This window comes from Grus americana, chromosome 1 (assembly GCF_028858705.1).
Source record: "Grus americana isolate bGruAme1 chromosome 1, bGruAme1.mat, whole genome shotgun sequence".
Lineage (NCBI taxonomy): Eukaryota > Metazoa > Chordata > Aves > Gruiformes > Gruidae > Grus > Grus americana.
The window spans coordinates 173,747,498-173,771,741 of record NC_072852.1 but is presented as its reverse complement, the minus strand read 5'-3'; the positions used below and the strand labels follow the sequence as shown (position 1 = coordinate 173,771,741).

The 24,244-nt window shown below is 41.5% G+C and overlaps 1 protein-coding gene across 3 annotated transcripts in view; it reads right to left on the bottom strand.

Annotated features, from left to right (window-relative positions):
- TBC1D4 (TBC1 domain family member 4) overlaps positions 1-24,244 on the bottom strand; it is a 121,030-nt gene that overhangs the window by 13,743 nt on the left and 83,043 nt on the right. For 2 of the 3 annotated variants that reach the window (XM_054843948.1, XM_054843967.1), the window contains exons 9-14: positions 19,630-19,704; positions 18,387-18,613; positions 16,388-16,537; positions 7,413-7,573; positions 6,277-6,486; positions 2,481-2,639 (exon numbers count right to left, since the gene is read on the bottom strand). In XM_054843948.1, the coding sequence (XP_054699923.1) occupies positions 2,481-2,639; positions 6,277-6,486; positions 7,413-7,573; positions 16,388-16,537; positions 18,387-18,613; positions 19,630-19,704 (982 nt within the window). The remainder of the gene's footprint in view (positions 1-2,480; positions 2,640-6,276; positions 6,487-7,412; positions 7,574-16,387; positions 16,538-18,386; positions 18,614-19,629; positions 19,705-24,244) is intronic. The other variant, XM_054843958.1, reaches the window with a different exon arrangement.

The window sequence follows — 24,244 nt, the reverse complement described above, 5'->3', positions numbered from 1 at the left end:
AGGAGAGGTGCCTGAGGACTGGAGGAAAGGCAATGTCACTCTGGTCTTCAACAAGGGCAAGGAGGACTGCCCAGGAAACTACAGGCCAGTCAGCCTCACCTCCATCCCTGGAAAGGTGATGGAACAGCTCATTCTGGGGGTCATCTCTAAGCATGTGGAGGACAAGGCGGTTATCGGGAGTGGTCAGCAGGGATTCACCAAGGGGAAATGATGCCTGACCAATCTGATAGCCTTCTGTGATGGCATGACTGGCTGGGTGGACGAGGAGAGCACAGTGGATGTTGTCTACCTTGACTCCAGCAAGGCTTTTGACACTGTCTCCTATAACATCCTCACAGGCAAGCTTAGGAAGTGCGGGCTGGATGAGTGGACAGCGAGGTGCGTTGAGAACTGGATGAATGGCAGGGCTCAGAGGGTTGTGATAAGCGCCACAGAGCCTAGTTGGAGGCCTGTAGCTAGCGGTGCGCCCCAAGGGTCAGTGCTGGGTCCGGTCTTGTTCAACATATTCATCAAGGACTTGGATGAGGGGATAGAGTGTACCCTCAGCAAGTTCGCTGATGACACTAAACTGGGAGGAGTGGCTGACACACCAGAAGGCTGCGCTGCCATTCAGCGAGATCTGGACAGGCTAGAGAGCTGGCGGGAGAGGAACCATATGAAATTCAACAAGGGCAAGTGTAGGGTCCTGCACCCAGGGAGGAATAACCCCAGGCATCACAATACAGGTTAGGGGTTGACCTGCTGGGAAGCAGCTCTGCAGAGAAGGCCCTGGGAGTCCAGGTGCACCACAAGCTCTCCATGAGCCAGCAATGTGCCTTTGCAGCCAAGAAGGCCAATGGTATCCTGGGGTGCATTAAGAAAAGCGTGGCCAGTAGGTCAAGGGTGGTTATTCTCCCCTTCTACTCTGCCCTAGTGAGGCCACATCTGGAGTACTGTGTCCAGTTCTGGGCACCCCAGGTCAAGAAAGGCAGGGATCTACTGGAGAGAGTCCAGCAGAGGGCTACAAGGATGATTAGGGGACTGGAGCATCTCTTGTATGAGGAAAGGCTGAGAGAGCTGGGGCTGTTTAGCCTGGAGAAGACTGACAGGGGATCTTATCAATGCTTAGAAATATCTAAAGGGCAGATGTCAAGAGGATGGGGCCAGACTCTTTTCAGGGGTGCCCAGTGACAGGACAAGGAGCAATGGGCACAAACTGGAACACAGGAAGTTCTACCTGACTATGAGGAAAAACTTCTTCACTCTGAGGGTGACCGAGCACTGGAACAGGCTGCCCAGAGAGGCTGTGGAGTCTCCTTCTCTGGAGATATTCAAAACCCTCCTGGATGCAATCCTGTGCAACCTGCTCTAGGTGATCCTGCTGTAGCAGGGGGGTTGGATTGGATGATCTCCAGAGGTCCTTCCAACCCCTACTGTTCTGTGAAGGACACAGAACCACTCATATTGAAAGACTGCATTTCTCTCAAGTCAGTCAAGCACCTATGAAAGCATAAACTAAATTAAAATACTACTTTCAGACTTTCACATACATCCCCCTGACTCTGTAAACCGACCTTTGAAAATCAAAATAAATTGTCAACTCTGCTAATACTTTCCAGGCAAATAATTATTTAGCAGGAATACAAATTAGAAAAAGCATATCCTTCTTCCAAACTCTGAACTGCAGTCCAGCAGCAGTAACTAGGGTAGGAAGGAAAGACGTTTGTTGGTAGTCTTTGGCAGGTCACTAACAGGAACCACCTTATTTCTACCACAATTTTCTTTGGTAGCAATTTAAATTTCTCTTCTATACCACAGCCAGATTACACTGAACTATTATTTTTCAGCACCTGTAATACAGACATGAGATTACATGGAGGAGGGCACAACAGTGCAGACTCTACATCTGCATTATACTAACAAGGCCCTCTGGCTCCCCTTCTGGTCTATGGCTAAGCCACAGGAAGACCTATTTCAAGCCAAAATCCCCAGCCTTTCACTCAAGGAAACAAAATACTAAGAGACCATAGTCCAGACTCCACAAGATGTAGTCCTTCTGACTCTCTGAAGCTCCCTTGTGAGCTTTCCCTGGGTTTTGGGCACAGTCCACATAAGGCATTATGGTCCTGCCTTCTCAGTAAGCAAGTAAAGCCAGAGCATTTGAAATTCAGAGTCAATTGGATATGAGCCACAAACTAGAAACCAGAAGGTCACAGTGTTAGCTGTTCAATCTTCACTGTAATAATACTGGGCACAAGATGCTACTTTCAGGACTATGACTATACATGTTTCTGCATCACTGTCATTGTAAGCTGTAGACACAGCAGAACCCATTTTGTCTTTGACAGCAGGATGTGGGTACATTTGCAAAAAGAAGGCAATTTTTTCATGATTTTGTGCTACTGGAAAAAGTGTATTGCTGGCAGATTTCCTTTGGCACCAAACGGCAACAAAAAATAAATCTTCAGACTTTATAGTTAAAAGCCATTCTACATAAATACCTTCTTTCAAAGTGGAATGAATATCTTCCATGTCACATCGGATTTTGGCTCTGCAGTTTAGTAACTTCTTATCCCAAACATTTATGACATCTTTCTGACATGTACCAACTTCATCATAGTCCAGTTTTACTTTTCTTGATAGGAGCTCATCTCTGCTTGCTAGAACACAGAACACAAAGGAAGAGCACAGAGAAAACCAGAACATCAGAAAGTTATATGACACCAACTACGCAAAACCCATTCAATTTAGATATATCTACCTGATAATCTGACAAGAGATAAATACACCTTCTACAATTCATCAGCTAATAGCTGAAATGGGGCCAGTCTTTTGTCATAAGATGCTGCAGGTAATTTAACTTTAGTACTGGGCCGTGAACATTAGTAATTCATGAAGTACATGAAAACATTTTTTAAGGCTTGGAGCAAGAAGAAAAACACACTCAGAGTCAACTTCACCACATCTGCTGCTTCTTTCAACTGCAAAACCACCTTTGATCATTTTTCTCTTGTTTATATTGAACATTACAATTGTTTTAGTACGGAAAGTCCCAGACATATGAATGTTTATATTAGAGATTTAGGCAAGCAAGCTAGGCAAGTCTTCTAAACTGAAGTCTGTCACCCTGGTTCCAGTTTTTACATGTCCCTTAAGAGAGTGGTAAGAGCTCTTGGCACTGCTACCTGGCATTATCAGGCTGACTAGAAGTAAATAGAATGAACCAACATAAACCATATCCAGAAAGGTACATCTATGCTGAAGCACAGAACTCATGTTGCTGTAAACTTAAAAGATTTGCTGCACAGGACTTCCTGGCACACAATATTTATTCCAGAGAACTCACTATTTCTGAAATAAAGCTGCATTGTTACTCTGGGATTTCATGGAGGAACAGCTTTCATTTCCATTATGGAGAAATTAACTGTGGTTATTTTATTATACATGATATGCATGCACAAAACCACTCCAATTCCTCGTACTACTGGTATAAAAAAATGGAATCAAGACCTGCATGTGTCTTAATTTACAGATATAGGTTTAATTATCATTGGACTGAATTGTACATTTTGCAACATGACCTCTGAAAGCTGCAATTGAATTTATCCCAAATTTGCCTTGATCTGCGTGCAGTACTTGCTCCTTGCAGCAGACTCTTTCCTCTTACGGATGTAGCCTTCCTCCCTCCTATCATCTCTAGGTGAAAGCAAAGTCTCACTCGTGCTTTTATACAACCTGCAAAACAAGACAATCAGTTCCTTCGCCTAATCATCTCACTTTGGATACAGCCAATATTGGATGAATCCATAGGATCATTGCCTAGCCCACTCCAAAAATGTAGGTGACAAATTATTTCCAAAAGCTGTATGTTACACCTCTGAGACCATGTCTATTCAAGACTACAGGGGGCCTTGTAGAAGCAACTATTATGCAAGGTACAGTACACTTCCATAAAAATGGGAACCTGACCTCAGTACAAGAATTTGCAGTCCAACTGGGGCAATTTTAAATGATACCCTATTGCTGTAGAATTTCATCTGAGAATGCTCACATAAGCGGTATGCAACAGATTCAAGACAGCATAACATATTTCAGCGTGACAGCGAACTCCAGGATTAAGCACACAGGTTATCGTTCACTGAATGGTACTTTGGCTCTGCAATTAACCCTAGTGAAAGCCAGCAAGCTTGCCTGTTGATCGTACTTGCCCTACCTACTCTGCCAACCTTGGCTGCTTGCAACCATCCTTGTTAAAGTTCTTCCTAATCATTGCTAGGTGGCCTGCTACTTTTTGTAGTTTTTATATTTCTAGGTGATCTACTGGAAAAAACAGCTTCTCAGGGAAAGAAGAAAAAAAAAGCAGGAAAAAAGCAAGTTTGTGCAATTCACAGAACTTACCCTCTGTAAAACAAAGAGCTAATAGTATTCAAGTCTCCTCGACAGCAAAAGGAATTGGAAAAGAGATTCTATTAACATTTGGTAAATAAAAATCGACAAAACATTAACAGAAAACCACTAAAAACAATTCCACAGCAATTCCTGTCTTAAACCAGTCATATACAGCTGAATAAATTCACAGCTAGGAACCTGGCTTCAAGTAGAGAAATGGCTGCATTTCAGTTATTACATTTCCCATTCCTGAGATCTACATTTAATTGTAGGCTAGGATGCCAACCACTGCCCGCACCAGCACTTGTTTGGAATGTATCAGTTCTGCACGTCATGTCTGTAAAATGGCCCATGTTACAGCAGCCCACAGGAAGCCTAGAGATAGGTGTTAAGACAGTTCACTTTTTACCCTTTGAAAATAAGGTGATGAATTCTAACTAGCTAGAGCACCAGTTTCACTAGCAGTACTTAGGAACCTGCACACAGGAATGGAGACATGCTCCTTGGAGCACAAACCAAGATGTGGGCTGCAGATGAGTGCCAGTTTGGAGTCTCCACTGCCGACACTCCTGTTTTCACCACAAATAATCAGGCAGGCAGAATTTATTTTCTGCATATCTGTTACAAAATGGAAATAACTTATAACTGAGTCTTAAGGAACTGGACTGATTTAACAGTTTTCAGTACCTCCAGCCACACAGGGTGGGTACAGAAAAGAGTTTGTCCCTCAGCAGCTCATACTACCAGAGGGAATAACATGAAATTAGTTACTGCAGCAGACGTCCAGCTTCACCACCCCACAACAGTAGACTAACCGTTTGCTAAAACAATAAATGAAGATTTTGGCTGAAGTTAAAACAGACTTCTCTGTAGATGTTCCCTATGAATCTAGGGGTTTCCACAGAAGTGTGTGTCAACAGGGAGACAACCTATAGAGAGAGTGCAGAGAAATACCCTACATGTGTAGGAAATATATTCAAGGATGCATACTTGTAGGGACATGGAAAGATTTCTATCCTGCTGTTTTATTTTCCTCTCCCTGCCTTCTCAGTAAGCACCATTAAAGAAGGAAAAAGAGTTAACTGACCTTAACAAGATCATTGTGTTTTGTTTGAAGAATCAGACTACCATATAATGAGGTTATACACCACACAGAAGATGAGGGCAGCAATTGCAGAGAGGACATTTGACATTTTCAACTTGCCCAAAAACTATTAGTCTGTTATACTGAAGAACTTCTATATGCTAGGATAGACATTGCATCCTAGCTTTCATTTGTGTAAGTCCTCACCAGTCATAATAAAGTATCTTAGCCAGAAGCTCTGGCAGCTGACAAGTCGGCATGGCCAACTTCAGATCCCTCAGTAACAACTCTCAATTTTCAGTGTACAGTGCTTATCTTCCAAAAAAAAGAAATTAATGACATCCTCAAGAGCCAGTTGCTCAAAAATCATATTTGGATTCAAATATTTATAAATTGCCACTGTGATGTGGTTGATGAAGGACAGAAAGCCTGGACAGAAATGCCATGCACTACGAAGGACTGAAATGAGATACAGAGGGTAAGGTTTACCATACCTAAGTGTTCACACGGCATCACCTCCTGACTCCACATTAGAATTCCTAGACTTAGTCAGCTAGAACACAGACTGTAGCAACCTTTGTCTAACATGCACTAAAAAAGGAAGTTATCACTTTCTTTGTAATGAGTCACCTTAGTTAAAGTGTTGGTAAGTAGACAGAGAACCTGAAAGACTGTGAGATAGGACTGGGCGAACACATTTTTTCCTAGCGCTGTTACGCAAAGTTACAGAAGCACATCTCTGAGATGCCCAACATCAGTACAATTTTCAGCTTCAGGCAGCAGAATTTGTTATAGTTTTTAGGGTTATTTTCTAAATAGCTAACCTTCCAGCTTCTGGTTTTCTTTTTCCATTCGAAGTAACAGAATTTGTTGATGGATGGCTTTTCTCCACAGACTTTGTAGTTCTTCTGAGTTTTTCCTCTCTCCAGTTTTATCTGGACCATCCTCATTTTGCAATGCTAGAACAAGAGGGTCCTCCTCCAGGGGTGGAGCAAGAGGGGATAATGGTAACAATTCACTTCCATCATGACCATCTGCAAAGAATCAGAGAGCTATTACAGGAAACTTGGATTGTTTGACATATCACAAAAATCTAAGTCACAGCAGAACAAAAATAGTTGTCTTCCACATTCAGCAGCAAGGTGCTGATTCCGAAGATAGAGAAAATGCAGTTCAACAGTAAATAATTATTTTTAAATGAAGTGTTTAATTTAAATTAAAGTTATATTTAAACAAAATAAAGCTATATAAAAGGTCACCCAGTACTTCAACCCTTTGCCCTGCTAGCTCCTTCTAGAGTTACAAAGGGACATTTATCCCTAAAGTCGCCTTTACAGCTGAGCTTGTTTACTGCTGTGATTTCCCTCAGGCTCTATACTAAAAGAAACTTTCTCCATCTGCTAAGCTGCACTACAGGCAGTGCTATAGCACTTGATGGTCACTAAGTAGAGTTTGTCATTTACCCACGGATGTCAATTCTGCCAACGTGACTTTATCAACATAGCAGGATTTCAGATATTTCAGAGGTTTCTACCTTAAATGACCTAAAGCTATAAGAATTATTAACACACTTCAACAGGTGCTATATGCAGTCCAAGGACAAGGCAGAAAATTTACCATTTTCTGCAAACATTGCTATTACATAAGCAGGCTAGAGTAAAAATTTGCTAACTGTTAAAAAGGATATCTTTGTCAGCAAGAGGCAGTTCTTCATTTCCTTGCTACCATTGCAGCCGTGGCAGATTGCGATTCATTTGATTTTGATGACAGAATCCTCTGTTCAAAGCAACAGAGACTTAAAGCCAACTGAGCACAAGTGACCTCTAGCAAGGTTCTAGCAAGAATATTGTATCAAGCTGACTCCCTTCTCCCTTTCATATTTTCATATGTTGCAGTTCACTATAGTAATAACCATTCAGTAACAACTGCTTGTTTATTGTCTTTAAAAGCACACACAGACCTGGATGCTGCATCTTGGAAGGAGATTTATTCATAGGTGAAGCTACCTGCAGGAATATTCTCCGCCGCCAGGAGATGCGGCGAGGTGTGAGCGTGGCCCCCACAGCATTTAGAGATTCACTGCTGCAGACAGTTGATGTTCTTTTCTTTCCCTCCCCATCACTGAAGAAAAGAAAAAGCAGATGGGGTGATCAAAGTCAGTCATCTTTTCAGGGGAAATAAAAATAAATTAAAAAAACTTTATTAAGTCTGCCTAACGTACAACCAAACCTGCAGGAGCATTTGCTGGGAAGCTTTAGAAGAAAAAGCGTGCTGTGTGAGAGCTTCACCTTGAATACACAAGTGCCCAATCGTTTTCTTTTGACGCAGTGCTGTGAAGTTTGCACCATATTCCACCAGGAAGAATTCACAGCATTCGTACAGTGCTCAGGTGGAAGCTCAGAATAAAAGCTAAAAACTTTCTGAAAAGCTAAGAGGTAATGCAAGAGGTAAAGCTAAGAGGTAAACATGGTAATGTTTAGCCTCTAAAATAGATAGCAATGGGTTTTGTTTGCCACACATTAGTCTTACAGGGGTAAATTGATCTAATACCCCTAAAAGCACAGATGTTGCTTTAGCAGAGCACAACACTCCATTTAGTGCCATTTTAAATGGCATGATGAGCTCACAGGTGATTATTTCATTGGAGGCAATGTTCTGGCCTTCTCATGCAGCCACTTTCCTATGCTTCAAGAAGTGGACACTTCACTTGCACAAACGGGGCCAGACGTCCTCATGTTTCATCAGCATCTCCAGCTGGACAGAGCTTTTGCAAACAGAAGGCAGGTTCAGTTCCTACCACAATGACCTAAAAGGAGCTGATCTCCCTACTTGCCATATAGAAATATATTTACACAGTAATTTTAATAGTAGCTGATGTTGCTGGAAGAGGCAAGGAGAAGATACAGGGAAGCTTTGCTGGGAGGTCATTTTAAGAGGACACCAAGCACACCTCTCTACCGACTACTGCCAGAGGAAAGGGCATTTAGCTTTCATAAGTACTTGAGCCACTTTCAGAAATATTTCAGCATTTTGCATTTGTGGTAGTAAAGTAGGTGCATAGACCTTGTACAGGAATTGGTACATTGATTATCTGCCACAAATGCTTCCATGCAACATCAACAGCGTGACACACAACTACAGGCTTCTTGGGAAGACAGCATCAAATATGGGGAGCTGTGTCTGCAGCTTCGTCTTCAGCACAGGGAAAACTGCTATATCAACACAGCAGTAGCTACACTCAAACCTTCGTCCTGTGAAGAATTTCCATGCTATAGTGCAAAGTCCCTAAAAAGAGTTAGATGAAAGGAAAGCCCAGCAGGTTAAGTGTTCACTACGTTTTTAGTGGTAAGTCACTCGCAGATGATCGCAATTGGCCAGCTGCGGTCTGTCTCCCCACATTTAGTTGGCACAAAAGGAGACATCTGCAAGGGGGGCAGACTAGGAAGTTTCAGCTACACCAGTCTACCAGCTACACATCTCAATCAGCACTTTTCATATCAAACGCTCTGTGTTGAATGACAATCCACCAAGCTAGAATTGGCCTTTTTGGTGACCAAAGCTGTGCCTATACTAACGATCTACAACAGCTCCCTGACATCTGTAAGCCTCAGTGAGCAAACTAGACTCACTGTCATACACAGGCATCAGATCCTGCTTCCACATCCTGGCAGAGAAATAATTGTGTCTTCAAGTTCACGTACCCAGCATTAGGCACCATCCCTGCTCCCCTCTAAGAACAGCACTATGGGCTGGGAGCCCTGGATAACACAGACCGAATTATTCTCTGCTGCCTATTTAGTTTCTACAGTGCCTCAGTTCCCTACACATCCTCAGTAGAGCCCCATGTTGCACTAACCAAAACAGCAACAAAAAAAACCTGTGACAATCTTATTTGGCTAACTCTTACACAGTCTTTGGTGATGGGGTAACCACCTAGTGCTAGCTAGGCATAGACTACAAAACTAATTTTGAATATAGAGGTGCTGTTTTGCAGAGGTATTTCAGTTTAATAACTCTCAGAAATAAGGTATTGAGTTTGGATATATTAATCATTATAACTCATGTTTCTATAAATAACAGTGACGAAACTACTTCTCACTATTTCAAGTCTTACATATCACATGTTAGAATACAAAAACTGAGTCATTCCAGGGCTTACTAAATAGAAGCTACATACCAAGGGAATGAAAGCTTCCTTGCTACTGCTACATACAAAAATCTACATTCAGCTGCCGTGCCCCTAAACATGCAGTCCTAGGAAAAGTGTTCAATTTACAGTAGTGAAGTTTACAGGAAAGTCAGAATAAGAGGGTGGTTATTTCAGGGTATGAAACAAAGCTGTTAGTGTCATTTGAGTCGCAGTTTACAGTGGGATGGATTAGTCACATGTGCTACCTCGTGAAGTGTGCAAATCATACAGTTCTGAGGACCTGTATTGCTGTGGTTAAACCCTCCCTTCCAAAATTCCCCTGGCATTTTAAGCCACTAACATCAATCACCTCCTCTTTCAAAGAGCTGCCTGATTAATGAAGAAGAAAACTTTTGAAAGTCTCATGCACACATCTTGCCATATTCAGTGGAAGGCAAGGGCACCTGTGAAAACACCAAGATTTAGGAAAGGGAGGCTAGAAAGGGAGCAAAGAAAGTTTCCTCATCTCAAGGCAGACAGACAAGTCCTAGCTTAACATCAGATCTGAAGGTGTGAAACAGTACTCTACAGAGTAAAAGCAGGAAGAAGTCAGAGTAAAATGGTAGTGTCTCATATCCTGTGATGAAAAGGTTCAGAAGGTTGGTGCAGAAAACAGATGAGTTAATCACATATTTCCCACCTTGAATCAGGAGTTGCACAATACTTCTTCTCTAGACTTTACCAACTGTCATACCTAAACTTAACTGTCTGACTTCGCTCTTGGTCATATTTGCAAGATTACTTAAGGTTTTAAGGTAGCTGTGGATTTTAATAGGCAGGTAGGTGCTCTGCTCAGACAGGCCAGCAGCACCTCGTACAGTTCCTCTAAACAGGCAGGAGTAAAGAAAAAGAAAAAAGTGTATCTGACCATCAGCTATCAGTTCCCTGAAAAATTGAGAGGTTTATTAAATGTGAGCAGAGAGAATAAGAGCAGAAGCAACTCCAAAGCAACAACAGCAGCTTTGTTTCAGTCATTGCCACTGAAAAGCAGAGCAGAGTTTTCACCACGTCCCAACCCAGGGAAACAAAGACTTTCACAACTTTCCTGTCAGGACACTAATACTGAACCTCAAACACTCAGAGGGAAAAATTCTTTAAAATTCTTAAGAAAAGACCTTGTTCTGACAATGCACAGGTTTCAACATCTACATGGGAAACATATTGGAAGGTCAACTAGCAGAAATAGTCCAATCATTAATTACAGTTTTTAATTATGTTTTCCACATTAAGAAAGAAGTTGCTACCTCAAATTCAAGAAATTTATAACTGCTTTATAGATCATAGAGCCTAGACACTGGGGCAAGGCAGAGGATGGCTATTTCTTGGGTTATACAGTGACATAGCCTCCAAGATGGAAAAAAACCAACTACTTTCTACAAGTTCCTGTCCTGCTGCAACCTACCAACAATTGAGCAAAATTAAATGCACCAGAGCCAATGTGCTACAAATTACAAGATAGCAGTATATAAAATCTTACTGAACTACAGAAGAGATATTTAAGAACTGAACTGCAAACTAGGACACGATCGCAAGAATTTATTTTTTTTTTTTATTTATTTTAAAAAAATGACAACTAGATTATGGTACAGCTTCTATGTCAGAATATTTCAGCTTGGTGAAACAGACATATAAAAGGGCAAAGCCAAAGAGTTCAACAGAGAAATTCCACAAAATGGAGTATTTCCAATTTATTTTATTTACTGTTCCTGTTTTAATCACTTAACATACCTTCCATGCAGGTCTGGAAAATGGTAACAATGTAACACTCTATATTTAAGACAAATAAATCACAGTTTGGTTTGAAGAATAATGGTTCTCCGTAACGCTACTTAGCCTATGCTCCTGACACAACATGAAACCAAAATGCATTCATCAGCTTGTGTACAATAAAAAGTGAAAAGCTATAAATTCAATATAATGCCTCAGCTATTTCAGTCTGTACTTTCATCCTTAATCTGTTACAAGCAATAACCCAAGTACTCAAGAGTACAGGGTACCGATCATCTAAGCTTTTTATCTCAGGTAACTGCAACTCAGTTTCACCAAAGCATTATCCCATTCACTATTCTATCAGATAATGAACAGTATGAAGATGAGACAGCTAGTTTACTGTAAAAATTAAAAAAAAAAAAAAAAAAAAAAAAAAGAAGAAACCTAAAAAACTTATTCAAATTACAAACATGCTTATTGCTTGGTTTCAATTACCTAAATCTCTTCCCCAAACTGTTCTTTAAAATGCTCCCAGAGACTGATATTCAAAAAACCACAAAAAAACCACAAAGCTATCCCATTTCTTGCGATCTTTTTACACAATACTTATCTGAATTATTTTGCATTTAAGTCCATGCAAGCCAACTGACTTGAGAATAAATACTGTTGCTGCTCATGCCAAGGTTTGCATTTTTCCCCAGTTCACTTTCATTTCAACTTCTTCTCTTGATTGGTCTAAGTAGCAGTTGAATCAACTTGACCTACTTTGAAATTTGGAGGCTGAGATGGTACAAAATCCCCCAGGATCAAGTACAGAAAGCTAATATGTCAACTCCCAGGATTTAAGCTGGCAGAAGCCTATATGTAAGCCTAATACATGAAGTATTCCTCCCCTCTGGGAGGAAGAAAAACTACTTCTGATCAGTTTACATCTCTCTATTGGTTCTCAGTCCTGTCATATATTTCTATTCTGAATAATTACTTTCTGCTATATTTTTTTAAAGAACATTCTCAAGTATTTTACTTTCTTCATGAGAAATGAAGCTATTTTAAAAAAGCAATCTGTTCGAATTCAAGCAGTGATAAATCAGCTTAAATTATCCTTGCATAACAACGCAATAAACAGAGACAGTGCAGGCTAGTCAAACCTATGCTGAAGGTCCTCCCATTTTTAAAAGTGTTGCTCTTATTTTTATTTTAAAAAACCAAAATGGATTCTTCCAATAGTCTAGCTTTCAGGAGTAGCTGTTGAATAAAAGCCAGAAATTCCAGAAGTCACAGAAATGAAAGTCTAAAAACAGATTATGCTCTCAAATTCCTGTTTACCTCTATATTGGCAAGATTTTTTTTTCTTTTTTACTCCTTATGTTCACACACTTGTCAAAAGTCAAGATTATGTGGGCAATTTCTACCCTAGACTTCTCTCTAGACAAACAAATCAACAATGCAGTAAAAACATTCTGAAGGCACCTATTAATACTGTGTTGATGCCCAACTTTACTATACTGCTAATTCTTTAAAGCAAAAAACATATTGGTGTTTTGTCTCTTCCACATAAAGCATCACAGTAGTGATCATTAGAATTAAACCCAAAAAGCTCAGCCTCCCCACAAACATTAGAAAAAAAGATGTCTTTCACCATAGTGAACTAATCTGGAGAATAATTTTTTTTCTCCTGGCTTTAGTTTTCTCCAACACAACCATTTAAATCCTAGCAAGTCAACTGAGGCTTCCTTTTTAAATGAAGGTCAAGACACTTTTAGGGCATGATTCATGTTTTCTAAATGAAGATGTTCCCAGTGACAGGCACAACTGGCTATATTAGTGTTCAGGAAGGAAGGTTGATAAATAGGCAGGATCAGCTCTGTAAATGTCAGAATATTAAAGACAATCACATTAGGATGAGAGCAACTGTGCTGCCAAAACACCAACTTCCCTCCATTGATTAGATGAGATGACTACAATAGGTGAGAGCCACTGTACCCTGTATCTCCAACATCCTCGTATCAGTTTGAGTTTGTGACCATATGCTGAATGTGATGTAAACATGGATCAGAATCATCTTCTATACAGTGGTTATTACATAAAGACACATATATAATAAGCAGAACTGCTTTTTAACACCCAGGTCCCCAGCTGACTCTGGCTTGGTGTCATTTGCATAGGCCCATCTGACTGCTACAAAGCAAACATCTTTCTAAAATTAATTCTGACTGAAACTGGCTCCGTTCCTGCACATCAGAGTTCACCAGAACACCAAGAAAAGCTACCTGCTGCATCATGTGTAATCTCAAAGTTACATGATACGGAAAGTCAGATGATAAAGAATTTTTCTTAAGTACAATGTGGCTAGGATACACTTCATGAATACACAGTAACCATGATTATTCTTAGAGAGGAAAATGCACTGAAGGTTTAATTAGGGTTCTTAACACTTAAACAGCTATAGTCTTCAGATTGTAAAGGACTGCCACACTACGCTCAATTTCAACTTTACATACACTCACACGAGAATGCTAACAATACCTTGCATTGAGCCTGTGGGGATAGAAGATGGTCTTCTCTGAAAAACAGCCGGTGGGGGGGGAACACCCAAAAGCAAACAAACAAACACAAACCAACAAACCAACCCACAAGAAAAACCACACTGTAAAAAATTTGAACTTCCTCTCATTCATAAACCTGATGGCACAACTCACATTTGCAAGCTAAATCAGGGAAAGTTTAAAGAGGTTCAGCCACCATCAGCTGGACAATATATTTCATTCTCCATTAGCCAGTTCAAGTGACAGCTGGATTACCTCAGTTACTCTATCACATCAGCATTATTCATTTGGCACTTCTTTCTGACTATATTTGTTGTATCACTTCATGAACCCAACTAGATGCCAACACTTTACTCTAGCTACTGCAATTTCCTTCCCATGACAGCTCAGGCCTAGTTGCTCCCAGCAAGATCTATACCTAATGAGATCCCATTTTCACAGGAGTTTTCTCACAAATTGAAGATTAAATGGTATCAGAAACCTGTATACTATAAAACCTAAGTAGAAACAGGGTGGTCTTCTGGGAATTATTCCAAATTTGAAGATCTCCCTACCTTACAGTTCAAACCACCATTATAATGAAACGCGGTATCTCGACTAGTGCGCATAACCAATTCAGAAAGAGTAATATCTCAGAAATTTCAGCTTGGAATTAGCTGGCATTAAAGTACAGTTTTAGTACAATACTCAATACCTACATTCCTCAAATCCAGAAAGCTAGGTTTAATGAGATCCAGCTGCCTGTACAAACCGATCGGGGCATTGGTTCAGCTTGGACCAAGTCTGCTAACTGGAGGGAACACAGAAAAAAAAATTGGACTAGAACACAAATAAGACATAGTCTGTAAGAGACAGGTTATTTTTTTGCCATTTCTCTGCACACCCCGGTGTGCACTCATTAATTTAATTTCAACTTTCATAATTCAACTGCTATGTAGTCTAGTGGTACTGCAGTGTACTAGGGAATGGAAAATCTAGGCATCCAATTCACTTATATAGTAACTATTACTGGACACAAGGTTTAGAACAGGCAATATTAAAGCAGGGGTCCTGCCACTAAGGCTATGCAGTCACCTTCCTGTAACGACATCTCACCTTATTCCACTTACACACAAGTTTGTTCTGCTGGAAGGACCTAAACTGTAGAAATTTCACTCTAGGTATTTTGTAATTGTGTCTATATTACAGTTTTTGGCTGCATGCTGTACAACAATTACAGATTAGAGGCCAGAGACACTTTAAATGTCAGTGAAATCAAGGCAGGATACAGTGTGCTTAAGATGATACAGACTTTGTATTCTAAGCTATATATTACTAGAGATGACTAACCCAAATTGAACCTTAAAGCCACCTTTAGGTCAATTGCCCCTCACATTAGTTTGTATATTTACATAATATCTTACAGTCTACCCTAAACGGAGATGACAAACTAATCTGTGTTTAATGAAACTGCATTCCAAGAGGTGAAAAATGTCTTTAGGCACCCCTAAAAACTTCCACACCCATCTCATACAACTGAAATCCCCACGTATTAGAGTCCTCACACACCCAGAATTCAGATCTCATCAACACTTGGTTTTGTTAACAATGCAATCTACTGTTATTTTTCCAGGGAGAAACAGTCACAAAAGCACCTTCTACAACTCCACAGGTTTCTCTTGGGAACGATTAGGGGAGAGCCACACTCAGAGATGAAGAGTACCAGAATCACAAGTACAGTTCAGTGAACAAGGACAGACTGACAAAGGAAAAAGTTGTCATTGACAGAAGAGAAATGAAAAGGCCAGCAACTGACAAAAACCCATTATGCTCAAAACTATGGCTCCACCTTACTCACTACAGGCCTACTTCAGAAACAACCCATACGCAGTTTCCTCAAGCACTCTCCTGAAGGGGAGCCTATTCTTATAGTAAAAAGAAGTGTGACTTCCATTCAGATACTCAGTCTTTCACACTGATGTCAGAAAGCTCTTCTTGTCTCTTCGCTGCTTCCCCACTCCTCTTCAATTGGAAATTATTTGCTAATTCTCTCTAAACATCTCACAGCTGGTACCACCCAGCTAACCTGGCATTTTCCCTTCCTCATGCACAGACATCCCATGTTAGTACTGTACACTCTTCACGTTGCTCTTATTTTCACATGCCAGTGATCGCAGCAAAACATGCTGGTTTGCATTCAACAGAGAAAGCATTAAATTGGTGTGACACTCCTAAAAACCATTGCATTTCAAGTGACAAACCAATGCAGCAGATTTGCAACACTGCAGCAAAAATAGGTCACAGCTACCAGATGTCAGCAGACAACTCTCTGTTTTTAACAGGCTTTTTTGGCCAAAAGCCTGTTCGCCCATTTGCATCAAGTACTTAGGAAGTCTGTTAGAAAAGCAGGAGCACAAGGCAGAGTGGGAGTGATCCTATGCGCTGCATTGCACTGGGAATCCTGATATTAAGCTGGTGGCACTGAAGAACTAGGCAGGAGAACGCTCTCACCTCTTGGAGAGGTCACTTTCTGAGGGCTGGAGCAACCTTCCTGAGCCCTGGTAAAAGCTTTTCAGGAAAGAAGGGGCAGAGACAGAGGAGGGGAGACCAGATGATGCAGATTCACTCTCATTGAGAGCACGCCGAACCCCGACAATAGGACTGTGCGGGCAACAAGAGAACATAGCAGATGGGTCAGCATGGATTCGGATACGACAAAACATCTAGATTAAAGGTAGTGGCCAAGTACTTCATCTTGGCTTACGATAACTTTGTTTCCCAGAAGATAAAATGTACCAATGCACTACTGGGCAGTTCCCCTAATGATATTGATTTTCCTCTTACAGCTGATTTCTTTTAAGAAAGATTTCAATGCCATTGCAGAACAGGTAGATCACCTTATTTCTTTAGCTTTATTTATTCTCAAAGCAAAATCAGAATCTCTGAAACATTCAGAACATAGCCTAAAAACTTGCTTCCAATAACAAGAACCACCTTGTTTCTTCCCTTCAGTTTTCTGTAGTTTGTAAATAATGTGTATTGCTAGAACACATTACAAAGAAGAGATTATTTAAATGCAATATTTTTTGGATCCATTGTTTTGAAGTGGTTAAATCAAGACAGATAGTCCTACACAGTTAAACATTACTTAATAATAGCAACAAGTGTTGGGGGGGACATAAAAATTAATTCAGTTTCTTTTACTTTTTTACTAATCCTCAAAAGGAGAGAAGGAAAAATCCCAGTCTAGAACCAAGTTGTTACAAACTGTTTTGATTGAAAATCTGATGATGATGCCACTTAATCAGCAACTTCTTAAAAATTATTACAAAGAAGTGAAGTCAGCAAGTCCTTCAGTTTGAACTGTCAGGGTTTCCTGTTTGCATAGAACATGGTCAGCGGGGGAAAAAAACATAACCAAAGTTTATCTCAGTAAAAACCACATTATTCATCTCTTCAGAAACACAATGTAACAAAGCTACTTCAAGGCTAGTTTCTTACCCTTCACCCCTTCCATTCTCTTAAACAGAATAAACTTTTTTGCCTTTCTCTACAAGGTGGTGCTGCACTCACACTGATATTTTAATCTAGACATCAAACGGGTGAGAAATTATTATTTAAAGCTATTTTTAGAAAGAGCCCAGAAAAAGCATAATTGCAGCCAAGCACTGAAATAGACAAGCCGTTTGGAGAAAGTGCTCCTCCAACAGAAAAAAGAAAAAAATAAAAAAAATCAGCTCATCTGGGCCTGAATCTTGTAAAGGTTTTGGAGTTTGCGTGGTCACTTACTGCAGATAGCCAGGATGGAGGCAGAGAAAGAAAGTACAATGAAAGAGGCTCACAAGGAACTGTGGGGACCTCTTCTGACTGAGTGAAGGAACTCCTGAAGGAACGGTACTCCACATGTTAATAACTGGAGAGTCTCCAAAAAGGAAGGGGAAAGAAGTTACAGAGGGAAGCTCTGGAGAACGGCAAACAGGGAAATCGCATGCCTAACAGTTCAGTGGAGATGTTTAAACCTTCAGTCCTTTTGTAAGACTTCTCATCGATTTTAATTCTGGACATACTCTCTAGGAGCTTTGGCTAACACAGCGACAGACACTTGAAGCTGTCGGTACCTTTTTAATCCTGGCATAAAATCGTCACACTACCGTCTCGGCAATTAAAAGCAGTGAGGACCTCTTCTCCAAAGGGCCTGACTATCAACACTGTCAAAAAGGCTCAGCTCAGAGGTGACAAATAAATAAGTAAATAAATAGATCGGCACCGGCATCCAGCCCAACGATCAATTCGTTGGATTGTTGCTTCCCCTGAATCACTAATTCAGGGATTAACGAGTTACTGCAAAGCACCAAACTACTTGGAGGCAGAGAAGACAGACTGAAAATAAATAAATAAATAAAACCCCGAGTGGTGCAGAAACAGCTTCTGTAAGAGGGAACATGGGTGAAGCTCATGTACTGAAATTGCAGGAGACAGCAGGCGCATGGCATGGCGTGCCCCGGCTCACCTTGTCGCCTCGACGCAGCTCTGCCGCAGCAGTGGGGACCGGACGCTCTGGGATCTCCCGTTCTGGAAGGTTATCCTCCGCCTGGCGCTGGAGGGGGGGTGGCTGAAGGTGTGCGCGCGCCTCCTGAACTGGGGGGAGTCAGAGTCTTCCTCGGGAAAAGGCTGCCAGGCCGAGGACACGGGGGACGCCGGAGGAGTAGCTGGTGGGGAATCGCCCGGTGAAAAGTCCTGAAAGGAAGTGCCGGCGCAGTGAGGCCTGCCGCCCTGTGCCCTGCGAAAGCTCTCGCCTAACCCCACGGGTTGTGCGCCGCATCGGGGCACCAAAGCCTCTCCCCCTTCTTGGTCATGGCCTATTGTATGCTAATTATCACCAAAACCAGACATCCTTTGATAATTTACTCTGAACGAGCAGCGTCCTTCTTTAAAAAAAAAAACAAAAAAAGAAAAAAAAAGAGGAGGGAGGAATAAAAATATATATACAACGCAAACAATATACTAATTACTCTAGGCATCCTCTCACAGGGACTGGCATTCCAGCTACCGGACTTCTGGCTCTTTCGGGAAAATACAGGAATTGAAAAGACTAGGGAAACTGCTTTTAGCTAGTTTCCTCGACATATCGTGAGCATACTTCCGGTACCGTCATAGCGATATCCTGGAAGAGAGACTGTTATTACACAGCCAGTTTATGAGTAACTGTAGCAGGAAAACCATAACAGAATCTTCACCTCTTGGGAAAACTAGCAACCAATCCCCACATGAGGTAAAACATTAAAAACAGGAAATAAAAAGAAAGTGAACAGAGTTCCGCCCGCTCGCCCCCATACAGCATCCCCAACAGCTGGGTTTAGGTCAAAAATTCTTACTTCCCTAAAGCAACTATTACTTACAGAAAGGATTCTTCACCTTCAGAGCATTTCCTCTCGTTGAGATATGACCTTTTTTTTAATTACTTCAGCAAAACAAGGCAGAAGCTGACCAGAAATTCCCTGCTTTTTGTAAAAACAAGGGAAGTACAGAAAAAAAGGACTGGCAATCCAACAACAGATTAAAGCTGAAGCTTCAAGTCAACATATATGCCAGCTTTCTTATACCCTCCACCTCCCAGTGGAAACTCTTATTTGAGTTTTGTAAATTGATGTGCTTTGTGCTACTTCCTTCAAATTGAAGCAGAGTGCCATATTTATGTTTCATTAACACCCATGCGTGAAGACATGCCAATTTTAACTAAGCTCCTTACGTACTTTGTCAGAAGCAAGGCTGTTGCAGCGCTCAAAGCTGTCCATGCTTCCCAGGCGGCCTCGCATTCTGTTGGCTCCCTGCAAGAAAAAAGACAAGTAATGTAATCTAGTCTTTTTCCTCTTTTTCTGAAGGTTAAGCAAAGATGGCAACAGCTGTGCAGGTAAACACAGGACAGTTCAGGCACATGACACATTTGACCTAAGATCGCAGATTGTGGGCCAAGCACTGGATTCTACAAGTAGTGACATCTTTAGCTGGCAAAACTGTTATCTTCTCCCCACTTGCTCCCAGGAGTTTTAAACCTGCAGCTCTGTTGTCTGAAGCAAACGAGTATTTCTTGATCCATTTGAGGCAAAACAGCTGAGTTGGCTTAAACAGCAGAGTTCAAAAAGCTCCAGACTTCAGTACTGCACATGCACTGCAGCTAACGTGTCTGACGTACTATGATCTCCACAGAGAGTTTACTCCATATCTAAATGTTTCAGATAAATTAATTCCACCTCGGAAAAAGTAATGAAAGCACTAAAACTGGGAAAAAACATTCTCTGGCTGCAAATCCAGCCAAATAGCACCAGATACAAACAAGCCTTTTCAATTATAATGCAGATAACCCTGAGGAAAATTTGCTAGGTATTAGCATTAGCAGATCCTTGCCGAAATTGTTGATGGTCATCTGGTTTCACAGGAAGAAGTGACAGAGCCGCAATACTTCTGATTACCTTCCACTCCTAACTAACTCCCATGAAACATGGGTGGTGTATGCTGTTGGCCACTTCCAACTGCTGAAGTAAGTTGCTTTCAGTACTGTATCAGGTGAAAAATAGTCTAGGTTTTAGGAAAACTATAGGCAGAGCTCCTCTTGGTATGCTTGCAACTACAGGGGAAGTTTTGTCAACATCAGCAGTATTTATTTAGCCTATTTTTTCCTGATAAGGTTTATTTTCAAGACTTAGAGTTCCCTTTAAGTACATTACCCCATTTAAGTTCATTACCAGTGAATACTCTGCCTGAAGCATCTCTTCAATGACCTCACAATAAAACAAAAGCAAAGGATAACTTGGAAGTTTCTCACTAGCTTTAGAGCACACACTTTTGGCACTGTAAGAATGGCTTTTTGGTTCAGAAAAAAACAACAACGGAAGAGGTTAGTGCAGCATGGACTGGAAAAAATCTGTTCATAAGGTCAAACAGAGGTTATATTTATTTTTCTGAGGTACCTCATTAGGAAGCCACAGCCTGTTTTCAGTTCAAATCTGACAAAAATAAGATCAGTCCAGCAACACAAACAAGTGAAAAAGTGACATTCCTCTGGGACTAAGGGAAGCCAGAGTGCAGAACCCAGCATGTTTCCCTACGGTGATTAGTGAGCAGCTACTCCTTCAAGTAGCTTAAGATGTCACTTGATGCTATTTATCTAGCTAAGAAGCCATCCACTTAAAATGTTCCCAGATATCTGGTTACTACTTACTTATTTCTAATTTTGCTAAAACTGAGGATGTGTAAGTATCTCCCCCACATATACTGACTTTCACTTTTTTACTTAAATTTTTTTTATCTACAAAAAGATGCTGAATATCAACTTCAGAAAAACCCCTGAATTTCTTCCTAGTTTCTTTGTTACTAAATATACTTTAAAATAAAGATGATTAAGTCATGCAATAATTAGCATCCCATTACATCAATACCATGTGATTTGCAGCTGGCTTAAGGAGGGGAAAACCCACCACACCAATAGGTATTTGGTACCTAAATACCTTTAGGAATTAGCCACAATCCATTAGGCTTGTTGTAATAGCCTGATGAAGAATAATAAGTATTGAAACAGTCATTGTATAACACACATATGCATGTAACAGTATACACGCAGAGAGACACTTGTCATATATACCTGCTTTAGCAAAATAATTAGTGGTTGAGCTGCACTGTAAATTATTTCTCTCAGTCTTGCATTATGTAACTGTGTTGGGTTTGCGTGGCAAGGTTTTGGTAGCGGGGGTGGGCTACAGGGGTAGCTTCTGTGAGAAGCTGCTAGAAGCTTCCCCTGTGTCTGATAGAGCCAATGCCAGCCGGCTCCAAGACGGACCTGCTGCTGGCCAAGGCCAAGCCAATCAGCGCCTCTGTGATAACATATTTAAGAAGAAAAAAAACAGATAGAGAGAGCGCTTTTGCAGCCGGAGGGAAGAGTGAGAAGATGTAAGAAACTCTGCAGACACCAAGGTCAGTGCAGAAGGAGGGGGAGGAGGTGCTCCAGGCACCGGAGTAGAGATCCCCCCCTGCAGCCCGTGGTGAAGACCATGGTGAAGCAGGCTGTCCCCCTGCAGCCCATGGAGGAAGGATGAGGGGGTGTAGAGATTCCACCTGCAGCCCGTGGAGGACCCCACGCCAGAGCAGGTGGAGGCACCTGAAGGAGGCTGCGGCCCTGTGGGAAGCCCACGCTGGAACAAGCTCCTGGCCGGACCGGTGGACCCGTGAAGAGGGGAGCCCACGCCAGGGCAGGTTTGCTGGCAGGACTTGTGACCCTGTGGGGGACCCCCACGCTGGAGCAGTCTGCTCCTGAAGGTCTGCACCCCGTCAGAGGGACTCCATGCTGGAGCAGGGGAATGATGAGAGGAGTCCTCCCCCTGAGGATGAAGAAGCAGCAGAAACACCGTGTGATGAACTGACCGTAACCCCCATTCCCTGTCCCCCTGTGCCTCTGAGGGGGGGAAGGTTGAAGCCGGGAGTGAAGTTGAGCCCAGGAAGATGGGAGGGGTGGGGGGAGGCGTTTTAAGAGTTGATTTTATTTTCTCATTCCTCTATTCTGTTTTGCCTAGTAATAAGTTAGATGAATTCCCTCTCTCAGTTCGGTCTGTTTTGCTCGTGACAACAATTAGTGAGTGATCTCTCCCTGTCCTTATCTCGACCTACAAGCATTTCGTTATGCCTTTTCTCCCTTGTTTAGTGAATGAGGGGAGCGAGAGAGCGGCTCTGGTGGGCACCTGGCCTCCAGCCAGGGTCAACCCACCACAGTAACCTTTAAATGGATCTGCAAGGATGAAGCCCTGTTTGTATCATGATTCACTACAACATACTGCTGTTGCTGATCTCTTGCAGTTTGAAGTTAAAGATGAGCCAACCTTCCTCAGAACAGCAAGCCCGCTTCATAAATAGCAAACTTAAAATGGCCCTAATCCAGATTCAGGTGTCCACTTGAACTCAATCATGGACTGTGTAAATCTTCGTACTGTAACATGCAGTGTGTCACCGTGGCCCTGGTGAGAAAGAACATACTGTATCAAAACCAACAAAATATTAGCAATTTCCCTTCGGAGACTCTTCAACTCAAGCAGGGTATTTCATCTAAATGATTTTTCCTTGACATGATCAGAGTGCTAGTATGTCCACATATGGCAGGGCTGCTTTACTGTGTTATTTCCAGTGATGTACTGCAAGGTTAGTGACCCACCATCAGAGCTAGATCACTTTCCAGTCACATGTCTTTTAGATGTGGAAAAGAAATCAGACTCAGCAGATGCATGACTGTAGCTGTCACCATTTGATGATATTCCAGACTGCTGAAATTATCCAGATCTTCTGACTGTCATCGCTCTTTTGCACGCTCGCTCGCTCTCTCTCTATTCAGATCAAGTCCCTAGTGTGTAAAACTTGCTACACAACATAGGCCAGATTTGACCAGGAGAGTTTTAATGCTAGCTTTAGTCCCAGGTCAAATTCACATCTAACCTTAAGTACAAACAGTTCTAAGGATTCTCCCTGGTGAACAGTATTTTGCCTCCTTTATAAGGAACATCTGTGGCATCCTACATTTGCAGGTTACTTTATACCATACCCATATAAGCTGCAGGACAAGTGCAATTTAGGCCTTGATTTAGCATGGTACTTTTCAAATTACTAGCAGAAGGAACTTAATTTCACTGCTCCAAATTATATTTAGACCTCACCATCCAATATTCACAGCTCATCACACTTTCTCTGTAACGACATACTGGATTGCAGGCACCCAGCCTTCTTCAGTTACTCCTCTATATGCCTCTTCTCTGCTTTCAGGACTCTCCCTGTTGAGCAGGGGACACTAAGCAAAACTTGCAATTCAGACTTCTCCTTTAAAAGGCTATTTAATGTAAGAGAGTTCCAGTAATTATCTGCAATTCCACATCATACCTGGCTAGTAAGACTGAAATGAAGAACAACTCACTTTTAAAAAAATCTATTGCCTTTATTTTTTCCCCCGTAAAAGGACAACTTTGTTACTACTTTCTAAAGATTCTTAGTGACCAATATGAGTAATTTTAGCTATGAGAGATAAGGCATTAAGTCTCAGAACAGAATGATTTCCAGTTTATGCAGGCACACTTAGTCACACTTTCAAAAAAGATAACATGCCTCTTCATGGGATCATGCAACCATTCTGATTATTTTTTTTTATACTGAAGCAACACATTTGATAATGCTCAGCTAACTCATTTGCTACCTTCTATCAGCATTCATTATTCAGAAGTTGCCTTTTTTCCCCTCTGTATGTGTGGCGTTACCATAAACTTTCTAGTACAGTTAAGTCACAATCAACCCAGCTATAACCCTCAGATTTCACAAGAGGGATATCGCTTCACTAAGTAT